At 60.0% G+C, this 18981-nt stretch overlaps 1 protein-coding gene across 1 annotated transcript; it reads left to right on the top strand.

Moving 5' to 3' along the window:
* Positions 1–6105: 6105 nt before the first annotated feature.
* Positions 6106–12427, top strand: GP6 (glycoprotein VI platelet; the record flags this gene model as incomplete). The annotated part of the gene is made up of 8 exons (XM_084257049.1): positions 6106–6139; positions 7519–7776; positions 8871–9267; positions 9380–9483; positions 9787–9840; positions 10792–10851; positions 11732–11782; positions 12198–12427. 8 exons carry the CDS (start codon positions 6106–6108, stop codon positions 12425–12427), a joined length of 1188 nt encoding a protein of 395 aa, XP_084113175.1.
* Between the last annotated feature and the right edge of the window lie 6554 nt (positions 12428–18981).

The following is an 18981-nucleotide window of genomic DNA, read 5'->3' as shown; positions in this document are numbered from 1 at the left end:
CCAGGACCCATCCCAGGTCTCATCGTGCCCCCTCCCCAGTCTCCTGCAAAGGGAGCAGAGTGTGTGGTGAAGTGGGCTCCTCGGGGAGCGCCCCCATCTTGCCCCCACTGGGTGGTCCCGTCCTCGTGGTTACGTCCAGGTCAGGCGCTTGCTGAGGGCACCACAGGGCCGCCCAGCAGGCCGCGAGAGCGTCTTGTCCTCCCCGTAGCTGGCGATGGCCGTCACTCAGCCCTCTGGTGGAGACGATCAAGACACAGCTGGCTGGGGAGGGGCACAGAGCTTCCCTCCTCCACGCATCTCTGCCCGCCCTCCTGGTAGAGGCCTTTGCGCCCACTGTCTGTGCCCCGCCTTCTCTGGTTTGTGGGTGCCTCGTCTTCCCACTCTGAGGAGTGGGCAGGTGAGTGTGACACAAGACCTGCCACTCCCTCCTTGACTTGGCTTCAGGGCTGGCATCCGGGTCACCGCGTCGCTGGGCCCGGCGTGTCCCCGCTGCCGGCCCCAGCCCTGGCTGTGCGCTCGGGTGCGTCGGTGGATTTGCTGCCGCAGTGCTCTGGAGACCAGCCCCAGGTAGGGTCTCCGCGGGCTGAACTCGAGGTGTAGCTGGCTGTTCCCTCTGGAGGTTCCGGGGAGAAGCCGCTCCCTGCGGGCACCGCGTGGCTGGAATGCGCGAGACTTCTCTCGAGCCTGTCATGTTTCAGGACCCCCGGGTTCCGTCAGCTCACCCTGAGCGTCCGGGATCAGCTCCACCTGGGGCGACGGCCCATAGCAGCTGTCCCGTCTGCTCACCTGATCCCCAGGCCGGACAGTCGCACATTCGTGGTGTCAAGGCTGAGGATGTGGGCGTTTTGGGGGGGGCGGGACACCAGTCTGCCTTCCCTGCTATCTCATTTCGGAGCCTGACTCCTCGGCTGTTAGCACGTCTCTTCCCCCTCCCTCCCTCGCTGGGGCCGTCACAGAAATGAGGGGTTCAGTCGCTAACACCCCAGCACGCTTTTTGTTTTTTTAACTTGGGGTATCTTAGGGAGAAGAGTTAGAATCCAAAGTCTCATTCTGGAGCCTGCCCATTTTGGGGTCTAGAGGTTTATCGAAAGGAGTGGGGGCCCAGCCCCGGCGGGTGGCCACACAGGATGTGTGTTTTGTGGACGTGGGCCTGTGGCTTGTGGCTGGTTCTAGCCACCGACGCTCACCCCAACATCTGCTTCCCTGACAAAACCGAGAAACCCCAACCCCCACGTCGACATCACCCCGGCTGACTGCCTCGAGGCTTTGAAGTGGCTGTGGAAACCCAGCTTCTCAAGAGATGAAAACCCCAAAGCCACGAAGCCCAGGTTGGGAAGGAGCCGCAGGCCGACAAGCTGAGCGCGAAGGGTGCTGGGGCGCCCGTGCTTCCTGCTGCCCTCGGGGTGGGGGCCACCACAGGCCCCCGCAGCGGCCGTGCCCCGGGCCCCGACAGTGATGCAGCTTGGCCGCAAACGTGTTGGGGGGGTGGGTAGGAGATGAACATACCTCCGGGTGAAGAAAGGAAATGAGGCCAACAGGTCTTGGCCCAGGGCTGTGTATAGGGGAGTTAAATTTTAGAGTCAGAGAAGTGGGTTAGGGGCAAAGAATGGACTTGACTGAGGTCTTTGACGGCGTCACGAGATTGTTCGTTCATGGGGGTGTGAGGCCTCAGGCGCCGGGCTTTGGATCTGTTGGTGCACCCCCGCCTCCTGGGGAAGCCCCTCCTCCGCAGTCTTAGTCTCCAGCTGACCTTGGAGCTCAGCTCAAGGTTGTCCATAAACCTCCATTCTTTGCAGTGTCTCTAAAGCAAATCTCAAAAAAAAAAAAAAAAATCCAGATTTGTCTTATTCTCTTGCACGTTAGGGTCTGAGGCCCCTTGGCCCACGTAGGCGCCATCTGAGCCGCGAGGAGGGGAGCTGTTTCCTGGGAAGGCCACCGCCCCTCAGGGCTCAGGTGCAGTCCCCGGGGTTGCCCAGAGGCGAGGGACTGAGAGCCCAGCATCCAGAGCCCTTGGTGGGGGAGGGGGGCAGCCTGGGCCCTGCGGGGCGTTGAGTGTCCTCCCGTCTCCACCTCCTCCTCAGCTCTGTAAATTACCTGGGAAGGCGCCCATGACGTGGGTGGTCGGGGTCCGCGTCGGGGCGGGGGAGCGCGGGTGGCAGTGTACCTGGGGGTGTTCCCGCGCCGGGCTGGGTGCCCAGCATCCGCCTGGACTGGGGTGAAGCAGCTTCGGGCTGCTGAGCAGGGCAGCCTGCCCCCTGACACGCAGACTTCCCTGGGGTGGGAGAAACCAGGCCGGGGTGCGTGCAGCGGCTGAGCTTGGGAACCGCGCTCTGGGCCCACGGGCTCCATCTCCTGTAACAATGGAGGCTTCTGGGTAAATCGAGGCAGCAGTTGGCAATGATGGAAGCGACAGGGGACCCCTGCTGGCTGTCACTGAAATAAAGTCAAGTCCAGGTGCGCCAGAGCGGAGGGTGCATCCCGGGCAGTGCCCCCGCGGCACCCTGAACACTCGGGCTCGAGTGCGGGCAGGGAGGAGATGGGCCACGTCATACCGCAGCCCCTGGGAACTCTTTCACCACGTGGGTGTGACAGTGTGAGAGAAACTGTGAAGACGGGAGACAGGCGCCGACCCTAAAACCAGCACCAGGTGGTCCAAAAACAAAATACACTCCCCATCCAGACAAAGCAAGGCCTTGCCGCAGCCCAGGACAGTGGCTTTCTGGTGAGAGAAGAGTTAAGAGTCGCGAGAGGCACCTCTTGGGCCCTGGGTGATGAAGGGGAAAAGGAGGAGATTTCGAGAAAAAAGGAAAATAAAGACTAAAAGCCTCTGGCTCCAATCTCCTCCCCACCCTCCGTCTAGCCAGAGGCTCCTGTCTGTGGCCAGGAGAGGGCGCGCTTGCACTGAGGATCTTCATAGCAGCAGGTGTGCCTGGTGCTCAGGAGCCGCGGCCTCCCAAGGCACGGCTGCGGAGAGCAGTAAGAAGCTGAGTGCTCAGTCGGGACCCCCAGAGTGGGATTGCCAGGTCACCTGGGAACCGGGTAGGTGACCCTTAGAGGATTTCCGGGCTGCTTCTCACCCTGTTCTGGCAGCATTCATCACACAGGTCCAGAGGCGCAGCCCCCCACGTGTCCATCAGCGGATGAAGGGATGAGCAAGCCAGGCCTCCCATGCCACGGAGTGCGTTTCAGCCTTGAAAGTAAGGCATTCCTGGGCCTCCCCGGTGGCGCAGCGGTTGAGCACTGGGTTGTGAAGCTGCCTGCAGCCTCTGCAGCGCCAGTTCAATCCCCGGCCGCTGGGCGAGGGTCCCACATGGCGCGACAGACCTCGCCTGCCGCCCGCTGCTCCCCTCAGCAGTGTACTTTGTCAGTCTGCCTGCTCTGCTCCCCGCTCTGGCTCTGGTGGATTCTCTCTCCCTCCTGCGCTTCTGACTGTACCCAGTGCTTGTATAAATAAATAAATCTTAAAAAAAAAAAAAAGAAAGTAAGACATTCCTGATGCAGGGACAGAGCGAGTCCGGCCAGTCACAGGACAGGTCCCGTGGCCATGATGGGCCGACCCAGCTAGGTGGTGGCAGCCCTGGCTGCAGGGAGGAGACGTGGCCACTTTGTTAACGGGACAGACTTGTTCGTTGCATCCGCCCTGCGGGTGAGCTCTCCAAGGCATGGCCGGTGACTGCGCATCTGGCACAAGGCTTTGCAGACACTTGCAATCTGCAGCCTCACAAGCCCAAGCTTGGGCTGCAAAGGTCCCTTTGTTCTGAGCCAGTAAGCACCGCAGAATTCCCTGCAGCTCTGGTTTTGAAGTGAGTTTCAAGTGGTTGCCTGCTGGGTCCTAGGGAAAAATTTGTTTTTATAATAAAGTGACCGAGGCAGTTGCACTAACTTTGCCCTTTCCTGGCTGTGTTGAGCTTGGAGGCTGTGCCCGGGCTGAGCCCTCCTGTGGTAACTGACCACTCAGCACCCAGGCATGGACGCCGCCTCCTCCCAGCCACGGTGGGCCAGGGGCCACGGACGGTGAGGCCAGGGGTTCTTCATTTGAACATCAGAAAGTTGGCTGAACGCGCAGTGTGGCATCAATCATTTGAGCCCCCAACCAGCGGGCAACACAGCGGCATTAAATTCATGACATCAGATGCTGTCTCCACTGCCTGTACCCAGACGTTCTTGTCGCCCGGACAGAAACTCTCCCATCAGACAGCTCCTCACCCCCGCCCCGCCCCGCCCCGGCACCGCCTTCTGCTTTGTGTCTCTGCCCCGCCCGTCCGGCGCACCTAAGTGGCATCGTATGGTCTTCTGTGCCTGGCTCCGCACTTGCTGTCCTGCTTCCGGGCTCCATCTGTGTTGTGGCCTGTTAGAATTTCACTCTTTAAAAAAAAAAAACAAAATTTTTATTGACTTAGCATTACTTTGCAGCACTCTCTCGGTTTCGGGAGCACAGCCTCACACCTCAGGATGTGCCAATACCGCTCTGCCCACCACCAGGGTTCACCCCTCTTGGACGGCCCCCTTCCTCCCATCCTCCACCCCCTCTGGTGACCACCATATTTTTCTGAAAGTCTACAGGTTATTTTGTCATGTTGGTCAGTTTGTTTGCTTTATTTACATTCCACATGAGTGAGACTGCCAGCAGTTGTCCGGCTTTCCGACTTTTTTTGCTGCGCGTAATCTCCAGTTCTGTCTGTGCTATTGCAAACGGCAAGGCCTTTAATAGCTGGGTAGTATCCAGTGTGTGTGCACACACTTCTTCATTCACTCCTCTGCGCATCTGGGTTGTGTATGTGCCTTGGCTGTTGTGAATAGTGTTCCTGGGCGGCATTCCTTTTTAGGGCTGTATAATATTCCATTGTGTGGCTGGACCTCAGTTTGTTTCATCCATCAATGGCCAGTGAGTTGTCTGTGCGTCTGGGCTCTGGAATAATGCTGAGTCATGCTGCTGTGAGCACAGATGTACACGTGGTGGAGGAAGTCCCGGCTTTGCATTCTTTTGAGGTTGTCTCCAGGGTGGAGTTGCTGATCATGAGGTGGTTCTTTCATTTTTGAGGAACCACTATACTGTCCTCACAGCTGCCATGGCATCACCACCAGCAACCCCAAAGGGTCTGACTTCTCCACATCCTCACAGCACCGGTTATCACCTGCCTTGGCCGGTGTGACTAGTGCTGCTGAACGGCCTTCTCTTTACGGCTCAGTAACACGCCATTGTGTGGCTGGGCCTCAGCTTGTTTGTCCCAGTGGGCCGGCCATCCTGTAGGTGAAAAGAAATATCTCTGTAGTTTTTGTTATTTTTAGGTTTATTTATTTTTTAAAGATTTATTTTTATACAAGAACTGGGGTACAGGCCAGATGCGTGGGAGGGTGAGAGGATCCACCAGAGACAAAGCGGGGAGCAAAACAGGCAGACTGATGAAATACGCTGCTGAGGGGAGCAGCGGGCGAGAGGTCTGCTTCGCCATGTGGGATTCTCGCTGGCCAGCCGGGATTGAGCCCGCACTGCATAGGCTGCAGACAGCTTCACAGTGTGACGCTCAACCGCCTGCACCACCAGGGAGGCCCTAGTTTTATTTATTTATGCATTTAAGAACTGGGGTGCAAGCCAAAGGTGCGGGGGTGACAGGACTCACCAGAGACAGAGTGGGGAGCAGAACTGGTGGATTCACTGAATATGCTGCTGAGGGGAGTAGCAGGGAGACAGGAGAGGTCTGCTGCACCATGTGGGTCAGCCAGGATCGAACTCAGGCTGCAGTGGCTGCCAACAGCTTCATAGTGCTGAGACATAACCTCTGTGTCCCCGGGGAGGCCCCACTGGTAGTTTTGATGTGTGTGTTCCCGCTGACTGTCAGGGAGTTTAGAGCTCTGGGAATGGGCACCCCCCAGCAGGCAGATCTGTGACTTGGGGCTGGTGGCAGGAGATAGTGGGGCTCCTCGGAGCTCGTGTGCAAGTCATTCCGCTGGGGATGTGGTTCCCGCCCAGCGGGCCCCAATCAGGAAAGGCCGGGCTGCGAGGCGGCGTGGGGTGAGCGCCTGCCTTGTGCTTGTCATGTCCGGTGTCTCTGCCCAGTGCCCGCGCTTCTCCTCGTCCCAGTGTTCAGGACGGGCTGAGGAACCATGTCCCCGTCCCTCCCCGCCCTGCTCTGCCTTGGTGAGTCCTGGCACACGGGGCAGAGAACCGTAGCCTCGGACATCAGCAGGAGCCGTGGGGCCAGGGCGTCCCGACAGGGAGGTGGGGAACCGGAATCCCGGGGGGTGCAGGGTTTCCTCGGAGGATTCCCGCTTAGGGCTGGGTCACGGGCCGGGCCCCCCTCAGCTCTCCCTCCGCCCCGGCCTTTCGGAAAGTGCAGGTGCAGTGACATGGGGACAGATTTTAGCTTAGTTGCTGGCATGGCTGGTGGTTCTGGGCAGAGATGCGCCGCTGCCGCTAGCCACAGCTGGACGGGCTACGCGGGCCCAGGGGTGCTGCAGGCGCTCTCTGGGGTGTCACCGAATGGGGTGCGTGTAGAAACAGGTGCAAAGGAGGCTCCGGGCCGGGGAAGGGTGATGCTGGGGACGGGGCAGGCTGAGTTGGGAGCCGGTGCTGCCAACAACATGCGGCGTGGACTTGCAATCAGCCGGGCGAGCAGGTCTCGGGGCTGTCCCCGCGCAGGGCCGTGCGGTGGGGAGGCGGTGGGTGGCGGCGGCGGCGAGATACAGCGAGGCACCCGCTGCGCGCCGAGGCCCGCTGCGCACAGTACAGTGGAAACAGTTGGTAGGTCTCGAGCCTGCTGAAGGCCTCCGGCCAAGGGACCGGCGGTGGGGCCTCGGGCTGTCCTGATGGGGCCCAGGGGGGGCTGCCCGCCCATATGCGGCGCGGAGGCCAGCGGGAGGGACAGTTGAGCTGCGGGGATGGGGCGTGCCCCTGGCTCGCTCGCTCCTGACCGGCGGGATGTGTCTCCGTGTCGTGTGTGCGCGTGTGTGTGCATGCGAGAGTGTGTGTGCGCGCGCGTGTGTGCATGCAAGAGAGTGTGTGTGTGTGTGTGTGTGTGTGTGTGTGTAGGAAGGAGGTTCCCTGCTACAAGGCAAGGCGCCCACTTCAACTGAATTTCCGGTGAGCGGCGAGTGCACGCACAAGCTGAAGCCACCCCTCTCGGGCACGTGCTGTGCACGGAAAAATAGTCACCGTTTTTCTGAAATCCAAATTTAACGGGGAGTCCTGCTTTTTGGGGCTCTATCTGGCAACCCGAGAGAGGCTTTTAACCGGAGAGGAGTTAGCTCAGGTGGAAGGGGAAGCGGGGCGGGCGGCCCCCTGTCCCCCTCACTCCCGCGCGGGCCCGGGGCGAGGGATGCGGGTGCGTGCCCGGGCGCCCGCGCTGCCAGCCGCCTCCCTTCCTTCTTTCCAGGGCTGTGTCTGGGGCCGGCGACCGCGGTGCCTGAGGGTGAGTGGGGGTGGGGCTCCCCCTGTCCAGCGCCCGAGGGCGGGAGGGAGGGCTGGGCAGGCCGCGGGCAGCGCAGGGGGAAGCCACCGGCCCGTCCCGTCCCTTGCAGGCGCGCTCCCCAAGCCCTCGCTGCAGGCGCTGCCCAGCCCGTTCGTGCCGCTGGGGCAGCCGGTGACGCTCCGCTGTCAGGGCCCCCCGGGCGCGGCCTTGTACCGCCTGGAGAAGCTGCGCTCGAGCACCTACAAGGACCAGGCGGTCCTCGCCGTGGCCGCCATGACGCAGGAGGCCGCCGGCCGCTACCGCTGCTCCTACCAGGACGGCTCGCGGTGGTCCCCGCCCAGTGACCAGCTGGAGCTCGTGGCCACGGGTAACGCGGCGCCGGCGGGGTGGCTGCGGGGCGCTTGGTGGGGGCTGCAGACGGGAAGCACCCCCAAAGTCCCCGGCCTCACCGGGGCTGAGTGGACCCCCCACTCCCCCGTGAGGAGGGGGTTGTTAAGGCTCCTTCCAAAAAGGGGGGGGCGCGGCCCTGGGCTGAGGCGCGGGGGCAGCCGCCCCTGACCGGCACTGTCCTCCCCACTGACGGGCTGGGGGCCGCTCGCTCTCCCGACACACACAGGGCCCCGCGCTGACGTGTGGGGCTGTGGGGACGGAGCTGACGCTGTCGTGGTCGGCAAGGCCCCCAAGCGGCCGCCTCCGCGGGGCGTGAGAGCTGAAAGTAGGTTACGCCGGTCGCGGGCAGGGTGAGGGGGCCCTGGACCCCCAAATCCGCCTGCTCTACGTGGGTCCTGCTGGCCGCCGTGTAAACACGGGCGTGAGCGCCTCCGTGGAAGAGGAGTTGAGTGCAGCGAGTGTGCAAGAGAGAGAAGAGAGCAGTTTCTAGGGAGACACCCGCGGTCACCCCTCCCCTCGGGGGCGGCTGCCCGGACGGGCAGGGCTGGCCCAAAGCGGTGCTCCTGAGCCCCAAAGCCTGCCCACGGCTACGGCCCCAGGGGAGGCGCCCGGGCCGGGCAGGGCAGGGAGGAAGAGAGCGAAACCAAAACCCACGTTGAGACACAGGCCACACGGCTGCCCCCCTCTGTCTCTTCAAGTGTCCCTTCCCTGTCCCCGGGGCCCGGGTCCCCGCCCCAGGCCGTCTCTGCTCCCCGTCTCTCCCTTCTTGCCCCCCCCCCCCGGCTCAGCGCCCCTCCCTGCGGGCCCGAGCCGCCCTCCCTCAGCCCACCCCGGCCTCCAGCTGCCCTCAGCATCTCCAGCCGTTGTCCCCGCTTCACAGTGGAGGACCCAGACCTGGACATGGGGGTGTGTCCAGGATGACGCAGCCCCTGAGCGGCAGCGAAGGTGCGGCCGGCCGCCACTGCTGTGAGCAAGTGGCGGAGAGTGGGTCCCCTGGGTGGGGAGACCCGGAGAGCCCCAGCCCTCGAGAAGGGCCCCCCGGGGCGCTGGCAGTGACAGCCTCTCCCCCAGGCGTGTATGACAAGCCTGCGCTCTCGGCCAAGCCCAGCCCGGCGGTGTCCCCTGGAGGGGACGTGACGCTGCAGTGTCACAGCCAATATGGCTTCGACCGGTTTGCTCTGTACAAGGAGGGGGACCCCAGAGCCGCCCAGAAACCCGAGAAGTGGTACCGGGCTGACTTCCCCCTCGTCACGGTGACGGCGGCTCACAGCGGGACCTACCGCTGCTACAGCTTCTCCAGCGCCAGCCCCTACCTGTGGTCGGCCCCCAGCGACCCCCTGCGGCTCGTGGTCACAGGTGAGGGGGCAGGGCGGGGCGGGGGGCTGCCTGGTGTGGGCCTCAGCTCCCACAAACTCACTGGCTTTGTCCATCAACTCCCTTCCGTTCTGGAGGCCGGAAGCCCAAACAGGTGGCATTTGGGATAAAGTGAGGGTGTCCCCTGGGCTGTTCCTTCTGAAAGCTCCAGGGGGGATCCATCTCGCCCCTGCCCCAGCTTTCTGAGGCCGCCTGCCTCCCCCCAGTGTGGACAAGGCCAGCGTGGGGGCTGGGGTGGACGTGGGTGGGTGGCTGCCGGCGGTGGGAGGTGGAGGGGCTGGGATTGGCTGCTTCAGCTCCCCCTTCCACAGTACGGGGTGTCATATCCTGCTGCTCCTGGCTCCCCCACTTCCTAGAAGACGAGAGCCGGTTTGCCTTCGGGAAAGAGGCAGAGTGTGGCCACAGAGACCCGGGAGAAGGGACAGGCAGGCATCGCCGTAGGCGGCCCATCAGCCCTTGAGCTGTTGCCGTCCACCAAGGGCCAGACACTGAGCTGCTTCAGACCCATTTTCCCGCTGAGGAAACTGGGGCACAGAAATGTTATAGTCTTTGCTCAGCTAACCCACAGTGCCCACGGCGGACAGCACAGACTCTCTCCTTTCTGCTTCCTCAGTTACTGATGTGCCCACCGTCCGGATGCCCACAGACCCTCCTGCCTCCGTGCCAGGTAAGTTCTGGAGTCGCTCCCCCCCCAATCTGGGGTAGAAGATACACGGATGCCTCCTCCTATTTCTTTTTTTTCTTTAGATCTCGCCATTTAATTCACCCATCTCTTTCACAAACTTGCTTTATAAAATCCCTTATTTCTGCCTGTCAATTCTATCATTTTGGGGAATTTTGTCTGTAAATGGATCCACGAGTGTGGGCCTCTTTGAGATTGCCTTCCTGCCCTCAGCATAATGCCCGCAAGTGCCATTCAAGTTGCGGCATGCAGCAAGCCTGTTCCTTTTTTATGGCTGCATAGTATTCCACACGCGGCACGTACTATCCCTTTTCTAATGGAATTCCCAGGAAGAGAAATGGCAGAGAACAAATATGGCTCCACCATAAACACATCCTCAGAAGCAGCCACCGCCGTCAACAAGGGGCGTAATTTTGCAGGCTGAGGGCCTCAGGGAATTCTTTGGCATACCCATCGAAACTCTAGGAAGCCCTTGGTCAAGGTCGTGGCCTTGGCCAAGGAGGCCCCTCCTGTGTGCTGAGGCTCTTTCTCAGCTCAGGGAAATCTGCTGACTCACTTCTTGCTGTGTAAACTGAGGTGTGAGTCGCATCCCAAGAGATTCAACACACCCTCTAGCGTGACTGGATTCACACTCTTAGGGAGTTCGACCACAATGTGGGTGAGGATTCAAGGAGGTCAGGGGCGGGTGGGGGCGGAGAGTGGTTGCTGCCTGGATGCTGCCAGCGGCTCCGAGGCCTCAGGGTGGGGTCACCGTCGGCCCAGCAGCTGCATCGATGGGTGTGCCTCAGTACAGACAGCCGTCCACACGAAGGGGCTGACCTGCCTCTTCTGGACAGGCGTGGAGGCTCCAGGGAGCCCAGGTTTCTGAGAAGGGATGTGGAGGGCGAAGACCGCCGGGTGGGCCAACATTATCCACTTTCTCCCCCTCCTCCTCAGAGCTCCCAGAAGCCTCCAGGAAGCCGAACATGTCTGTCACAAGCAGGGCCTCCGCCACAGGTGCGCATTGGGCTGGGCACTCCCCGGCACCCCGGATCAGTTTTCCGTGGGTCCAGAAAGCCGCCTGGCCCTTTCCAGCAAGGCCCGTAGCTTGCAGATGAGAGCGGATGGGGGTGGCCTGCGCTGGGGCCAGGGGAGCCCTCTGGGTAACGCGGCCCCTCACAGGACTGTGGGGCGGGGACCATCGTGGCCACTGCCCCTGTCTTCAGGCTTGGCTGTGCGCCCCGTGCTTCCCTGTGCGTGGTGCTTGTGTTCCATGTGGGCACAGGCCCGGACGGGCCGCCCAGGGCTCCCTCCTGCTGCGGTTCCCCTTTCTCTGGAGGAAGCCTCACCTGCCCTCAGGGAGGACAACCCGGCGGAGACCCCGGACCCTCGCCAACCTTCTCTGCTTTCCTTTAAGGCCCTGGGCTGTTCGTCCCCATCCCCCCCTTCAAAGTCCGGCCCCCAGTGGGGTGTCCCATGTGCTGCCAGCCCCCGGGGGCCTCATCCTGTCTGCAGGCCTCTTGCTAGTCTGGGTCCCCGGCTCGGCCGACACGCCTCCGTGCTGCAGCCTCTGGGTCTCCACGTGCAGCCGGAGTCTCGGGCCCTGTGGCCGAGGGTGAAGCGCCAGCGTGGGGGCTGCCCCGTGGGCCCAGCTCAGCACCCACGCTAACGCTTGGCCGCCGACAACCTGTGACTTGAGCGCTGTGCTCCTTCAACAGCGGCGGCCCCGCCCCGAGTGTCAGTCCTTTCCTGGGGCCCACGCCCCGTGCAGGGGGAGGGAGGGCCTGGACGCCTGATGGGAGGGTCACACTCGCCCGGCCTCAGAATTCACCCCAGGCCCCTGCTTCGGGGGAACAGGGGCAGCCGGCCTCACCCCTTTGCACTCTCTGATTTCCAGAGTCTTCTAGGAGTGTCCTTGTCGCTCCGAAGGGGTCCGTGGCCCCAACCGGTGAGTTAAGGATCCTCGCGGGTCCCCCTTTCCGGTCCCTGAGCTCACTCCTCTCTGCAGAAGCTGCAGCTCTGTGGTCTCGGTCCCGGGGTGTAGCCAGGAGGGGAGGGGCAGGTCAGCCCCGACTCGGGCCTGGGCGATGAGGTCGGTGGGGCGCTGAGATGATCTCCGCAGTCAGAGGAGATTCCTGGTTAACAGGCACTGCCCGGAGCAGCCTGGGGCAGCCCTTGGCGGGGCCGAGTCTCGAGGGCTCCAACCGGCGTCCAGAGCTGGGTTTCTCTGGCCAGGGTCTTTGGCGAGGAGCGGAGGGGCCTCCTAGGAGGAGGTGGGCGCAGACCAGGGGTACCGAGGGGGGCCGCTCGGATGGGCCGGGCCGTTGCAGACGCGGCTCCCCTCACGGCTCCATCCTCCCCAGGTCCCTCCCCAGGTCCCTCCCGGCTGCGCTACACGCAGGGCAACCTGGTCCGCATGGGCCTGGGCGCGGCGCTTCTGGTGCTCCTGGCGGCGCTGCTGGCCGAGGACTGGTACAGCCGGAGGACGCTGCCCGCGCGGGCCCGGGCCGTGCACAGGCCGCTGCCGCCGCTCCCCCAGCCCCAGAAGTCCCCCCGCCTCCAGGACGGGGGTCCCCGCGGAGGCCACCCCTAGGGCTCAGGGCCTGGCGCCGCTCAGCCGCGAGGACACGCGGGCACGCGCCCGCCGGCGGCCCTGGGGACGCGCCTCGGGCATCCTCCGGTGAGGGGCCGTCGCTGGCGCAGCAATCGAGGAGGGCGCCCTGGAGGAGGAGCCGCGCGCCCACGCTTCTCAGCGACCCTGGTGACGGGCAGCGCGGTGGGGGCGTCACCAGGCGATAGGAACTTGGGGGCCAGTGTCGGACACGCTTTCCTTGCTGCTCAAAGCTGGGGGCGACCCGCGGGCAGCCACGCCCGAGGCGGCCCCGGGCGCTTCCTCCTGCGCCCACGTCCAGGGAAGGACGCTCGGGCCGTGGGGGCGCCGGGGGCCGCGGCCGGGGTTGGGCTGCGCTCGGCCGAACATCTAAGCCCCGCGCGGCTGGACGGAACCGGGGGACGAGCCGGAGCAGGGGAGGCCCGCACAGCCCCGACGCCGCGGCCGCGTCCAGCCCTCGCAGCGGAGGCGCCAGGGCCCGGGTCGGGGGGGCGTCGGGGAGGCTGGGGGAGGCCGCGGTCGGGGCCGGGGCGCTCGCGGCCGTCCCCCGCCCCGAGCCCGCCGCCAGGCTCCCGCGGCGAGGAAGCGGCCCTGGGGGGGGGCCCGGCCGCGGGGAGGGCGGCGCCTCGCGCGTCCAGCGCCCCGGGGTGGCTTCGTGGGTCCCCGGCGAGGGGCAATAAAGCGCAGAGTCAGCGGCCGCCGGCGAGACTGCGGGTCCGAGACGCGGCGCCGGACGCGGGGGACGGGCAGGCGCGAGCGCGACGCGCCCGGGGCGGCCTCGGGGCTCCCGCCGGCCACGCCCTCGACTGACCCTCGCGGCCGGCCGGGCGCGGGGACTCCGCGGGGTCCGGGCGGCAGCGTGGGCTTCGGGGCGCCCCCAGGCTCCCGAGAGCGGCGGCCCCGGGGCCTCAGCGTCCGCGTGACCCCGCGGTTCAGTGCGGGGCGTGGGTTTCCGGGCTGAGCTCACGCGCCCTGACGCTCCACGTCCTCGCAGGCGCGTCCCGCCGCCCTCGGCTCATTAAAGAGTAATTAGTAAGTAATTAAATCATCATTAAATAGTAATTAGCGTGTAATTAATGCTCATTAAATAGTAATTAGGGAGTAATTAAATGATCATTAAATAGAGATTAGTAAGTAATTAAATGATCATTAAATATTGATTAACTGCCCGCAGCCTCTGCAGCGCCGGTTCGATCCCCGGCTGCTCCCCGGCCACCGCAGGAGGGTCCCGCATGGCGCGCAGACCTCTCCTGCCGCCCCTGCTCCCCTCAGCAGTGTACTTCGGTCCTTCTGCCTGTTCTGCTCCCCGCTCTGGCTCTGGTGAATTCTCTCACCCTCCCGCGCTTCTGACTGTGCCCAGTGCTTGTATAAATAAATAAATAAATCTTCAAAAAATAATAATAATCAGTGAATAATTAAATGGTCATTAAATTGCAATTAGTACGTAATTAAATCATCATTAAATGATCATTGAATGATCATTAAATAGTATTCAGTAAGTAAATGATCATTTAATGGTCATTAAATAATAATTAGTAAGTAATTAAATTATCATTAAATAATCAGTAAATAATAAGTAGTAAGTAATTAAATGATCATTAAATAGTAGTAATTAGATGATTATTAAATAATTTGTAAGTAATTAAATGATCATTAAGTTATCATTAAATAATAATTAGTAAGTAATTAAATGATCATTTAGTGATCATTAAATGATAATTAGTAAGTATTTAAGTGATCATTAAATGCTCATTAGATAATAATTAGTAAGTAATTAAATGATAATTACATAATTAACCATTAAATAATTATTAGTAATTGAATCATTGATTAAATAATTTAATAATTAACATTTAATACAGTTAGAATCCAACTAATTAATACAGTTAGTGAACGATACAGAGAAGGCAAAGAATATAGTTTCTAAATCCAGCACCCAAAGTCACCCGTTGCCCCTTGGGTAAAAGTCCATCCAAGCAGGATTGGCCCAGAGCAAGGCCCCAAAGCCTGTCCCAAGTCTAAAGCACCTTCCAGCGGAGACCCACAGAAACGCATCAGAAACAACCAGACAAGTCTGGGAGGAAAAGAGCAAAATCAAGACAAAAACCTCCATGGTCCCCTCCCCACGGGTCTCTCACCCGCATCTGAGTCGCCCAGTCCACTACCAAAAGGCAGGCTCGGTTTCTCCCTGTGTCTCTCGGCTCCATGTGCCTTCTCCAGGCCTCCTTCTGGCTGTGTCCTGCTTCCTTCCGCCCTCAGTCTCCTCTGCAGCCTCTTCTCCCTGCTCTGCTCCACCCTCCTTTTTCCGTGGGGCAGGAAACCTGGAAACCCCCCCCTTATCCTGGGGACCCCCCTGTGACTATGCACCTGCATAGTCAGGGGTGGGCAGAGGGTCGGCTGCCCCTTGCCAGGGCCTAGTCTTTTCGGGAGGCCTCCCTCCTTCGCGGAGTGGACTGTTTGTTGCTGATGTTGGAGAACTTGGCAAAACTAGGAGGGTCCTCGGGTTCCAGGATAGTCCCCATCTCCCTGTCTTTCCCCTCAGGCCTGTGCTCCACTCCCTAGAGCATCTCATCCTGCTTGGGCCTTTGGCCTTGTGACAAGGCACTCACCTGAGGGCCTCGATTTCTACACTGGGTTAATGGTCATGTAACTTCCCTTTACCACCACCTCCTTGTGTGAGTCAGGTTCTGGTCTTTGGGCACCCCCTTTCCAGGTTTTTCACTCTTGTCCTCCATCAATTCTTCCAAGGTAGGAAACTAAATTTGAGACATGTTTTTAATTCCAGTTTGGTAGGGTGTGTTTTTTTTTTTTTTTTTTTACTCATTCATTCTTCACTGTCGATAACAGGGGTGTACAGCACCCTCAGTCTCTGCAGCTTGGCCTGACTCCAACCCCTAACCACTAAACCACAGAACAGACTCAGGGATGTCTAAGTCTGGGCCACACTGTATTGTACTGCACCATGATGTGCAAAGAGAAACATTATATGTAGAGCTGAGAGCCTTCATTTTTCTCATAATGTATTTTGATAACAGCTGCTTTTTAAAAAAGATTTATTTATGCCTACAAGAGCTGGGGCACAGGCCAGAGATGTGGCGGGAGGGTGTGAGGACTCACCAGAGACAGAGTGGGGAACAGAACAGGCAGAACGACTGAAGTACACTGTTGAGGGGAGCAGTGGGTGAGTCAGGAGAGGTCTGCTGCACCGTGTAGGATGCTCCCTGGCCGGCCAGGTGATGGAACTCTTGCAGCACTCTGCGGATCACTTCATGGCATGGTGCTTAACCCCCTGTGCCACCAAGGAGGCCCAATAACAGATGCTTTTTAATGTTTGTAATAGGATCCATTTCAGGATCTGCAGATAAATGACATTTTAGTTGCGATGTATTTTATTTTGTTTATTTTTTACAGATTGATTTGGTTATGAATACAAGAGCTGGGGTGCAGGCCAGAGGTGCGGGGGTGGGGTCAGGGGATTCACCAGAGACAGAGCTGGGAAACAGAACAGGTGGACTGGCTGAAATCCACTGCTGAGGGGAGTAGTGGGGAGACAGGAGAGGTCTGTGGTGGCCTGTGGGTCGCCTTCCCGGCTGGGGATGGAACTGGGGCTCCAGAGGCTACGGATGGCTTCACAGTGCGATGCTGAACCCCTGTACCCCAGGATGGCCCCTGGTCATGCTTTTATGTCAGCTTCAGGTAAGGGGATTTTTAAGAATGATTAAAAAAAAAAATCTTACCCAGAAATTCGAGCAACCTTGTTTGCCGTTTCATGACTAGAGGCTAATGTAGGGTCACAGTCTTTTGGACCAAGAGGAGACATTTGTCTGCATCTCAGTGTTTATTTGCGCCTGGTCCCGCCAGCGCCTGCGCCGGGTGGGCGTGGCCTCCGGCTCCGCGCCCCGCCCCGCCCCGCGCACCTGTCTGCACCTGCGCCCCTACCGCGCATGCGCGCTCGCCCAGGCCCGGCTCCTGGCCCTGCTGGCCCCCTATTCGGGGTGAGGTTCCGGCTGGGGTGAGCCTGGTCCCTCAGGAGCCCCGCGGGGGCGCCACTGCCCTTGACCTGGGGAGCCGGCGGCGGGGAGCGGGCAGGTGAGGCCGGGGAGGGAAGGCCCGAGAGCTCGGGGCGGCCCCAGCGCGCGGGCTGGGTGTGGAGAACTGGGGCTTTGGGGGTTCATCTTGGGGTCGGCGGGACCAGGGCCCCGGGTCCCTCCTGCTTGGGGCCCCGCCGCTCCCCGAGGCGTTTGCTCCCGACTGCGGCCCCGAGGGCGCCCGGGCGGGTCCTGGGCCTCCCTCCCCGCGGGCCTGTGCGTTTCCGCCCCGCGGGCTACGGTGCAGCTTGGGGACCGGGGTTTCCACTTTCCCGGGGCCCGTCCCCGCCCGCCCCGGGTCCAGCCGGCAGGAGGCCGGGCCGCGTCCAGTCTCCCGGGTGCGGGCTCCGACCAGCGGGCTGCGTGGGCCTGGGGCTCTGCTTTCCTCCCGGGTCTGGGCGCTGCCCCTGCCGGGCCTGGGCCCACGTCTGAGGGCGGAGGCGTCGCTTCCCTGTCGCGCAGCCGAGGTGGCTGTTCAGAGCCTGGAAGGGGCTTTCACACCTGTAACCTGCCTAGGGGGCGACTTTGTATTTTTTTTTTTTTATGTTTTAAAGATTTATTTATGCATACAAGAGCTGGGGTACAGACCAGTGGTATGGGGGGTGAAGATTCACCAGAGACAGAGCGGGGAACAGAACAGGCAGATTGACTGAGGTCCACTGCTGAGGGCAGCCGCTGGCGAGTCAGGAGGGGTCTGCTGTGCCATGTGGGCAGCTCCCTGGCCGCCTGGGGATCAAACACAGGCTGCAGATGCTGCAGATCGCTTCATAGGTTGCTTCTTAACCCCGTGTGCCACCAGGGAGGCCCATGAGCCGATTTTAGACTCGCCCTTGAGTAGAATCCAGGCTTTCCTGAACCTTGAGTGACCAGGAGCCCCATGGCCTGCCACACTCCGGCTGCAAGTCTTTGGTTTTCCAAAATGGGTTATTATTACCAGTCAGTGTAGTGAAAGCGGTGACCCTCTCTGTGTCACTAAAGACCGACCCGAGAAACACAGCAGATGTAGCCGGGCGCTGTCACCAACGGAGGTTGCAAAGTTCTTCATGGGGGATCATCTGAGACCCGGAAGGGCCCTTTCCTGAGCTCTTGAGGTCTTTTCTCTATGACCCCTGGTGCCAAGAGGATTCCTCCTATTTCAGGGCCTGCATCAGCCACAGTGACTCATTCCCCTGGGAACTGGGCATTTTGTAGATTATCCACGTTGGCTCTTGACTGTTCTAATGTGTTAAAGTGATGTTACCTCCTTCCTCGCAAATCCCTGTTGCGAGGAGAAGTTGGGCTCCTCAGGGAAGGAGAAAAGAATCTCATTTACTGAGCATCTGCTGGAGGTGACCTGAGGCCCTGCCGTGCATGCGTGACCGAAGTGAGTGATCACCATTAATGACACTGTAGAGATGTTACTCCTACTCCGTGGTGGAGAACCCTGATGTTGGCGTTCCTGCGGCTCCTTGACATGGCTCTGGTTATTCCCAGAGCTGTTTTTCCTTCCTCGTTGCTTCGTTGGAGTCTTAGCACCCAAATATTGACGATGCTTCTAGCCTCGTAGGGTTGGCGAGCCTGCCCAGAAGTCAGCCCACGGCTGCACTTCCACAAAAGTGGAACTCTGTGTTGCTGCCACTGTCTTTCTTGTTGACTTTGGAGTCTCTGCTACCAGCATCAGGATCTGAGCTCTAGGAGGAGATGGAAAATGACAGTGTGACTTCGGGCCTGACCCTGGGGATGGCTATAAACTTGGGGCAAGTTTTTGGAACCTAGGAATTTCATTCTTTTCTGTCCTATTCTTTTTGTGTTTTGATTTTGGGTGGTTTCAGGTCTCATAGCCAAGTCTGTTATCCATTTTGAGTTGATTTTCCTGTGTTGTGTGAGATAATGGTCTAGTTTCTTTATTTTACTTGTGGCAGTTCCTATTTTTCAGCACCATGTATTGGAGAGACTTTCCTCGTTCCCGTGTATGGACTTTGCTCCTGTCTTGTATGTTACTTGTCCATGAACATGTGGTTTTTTATCTGGGCTCTCAATTCTGTTCCATTAGTCTGTGTCTCTGTTTTTGTTGCATTACCATGCTGCTTTAACTACTCTGGCTTTATAGTATAGTTGGAAATGAGAAGAGTGATACCTTCATTTCTTCATTCGTGTCTCAAAGAATATATACCTTCTTTTCCTCATTATTCTAAAGCTCCACCAGTCTCTTTGTGATTGGTTAGTTCTCGGTTGTCTCACTCATTAATCTGCTACTGAGCAGGGGATCTTTACATTCCTTATCTAACAGGTTTGTCTTTCCCCATTTGTTGCATCTTCCCCTTGTTAGATAGATTTATCTGTATGGCTTGGTCTCCCAGATGAGCACCTCTGCATTTTAAGGAAGAGAAGGTTAAACATCAGCTGTAGAAGAAAAACAGGCTGGTGCCCACCTGTCTCAGTGCTGACCGTTTCTCATCTCCCCCTTGC

Source organism: Talpa europaea (genome assembly GCF_964194135.1).
Source record: "Talpa europaea genome assembly, chromosome: 16".
Taxonomy (NCBI): domain Eukaryota; kingdom Metazoa; phylum Chordata; class Mammalia; order Eulipotyphla; family Talpidae; genus Talpa; species Talpa europaea.
This window is presented reverse-complemented; position numbering and strand designations above follow the sequence as displayed.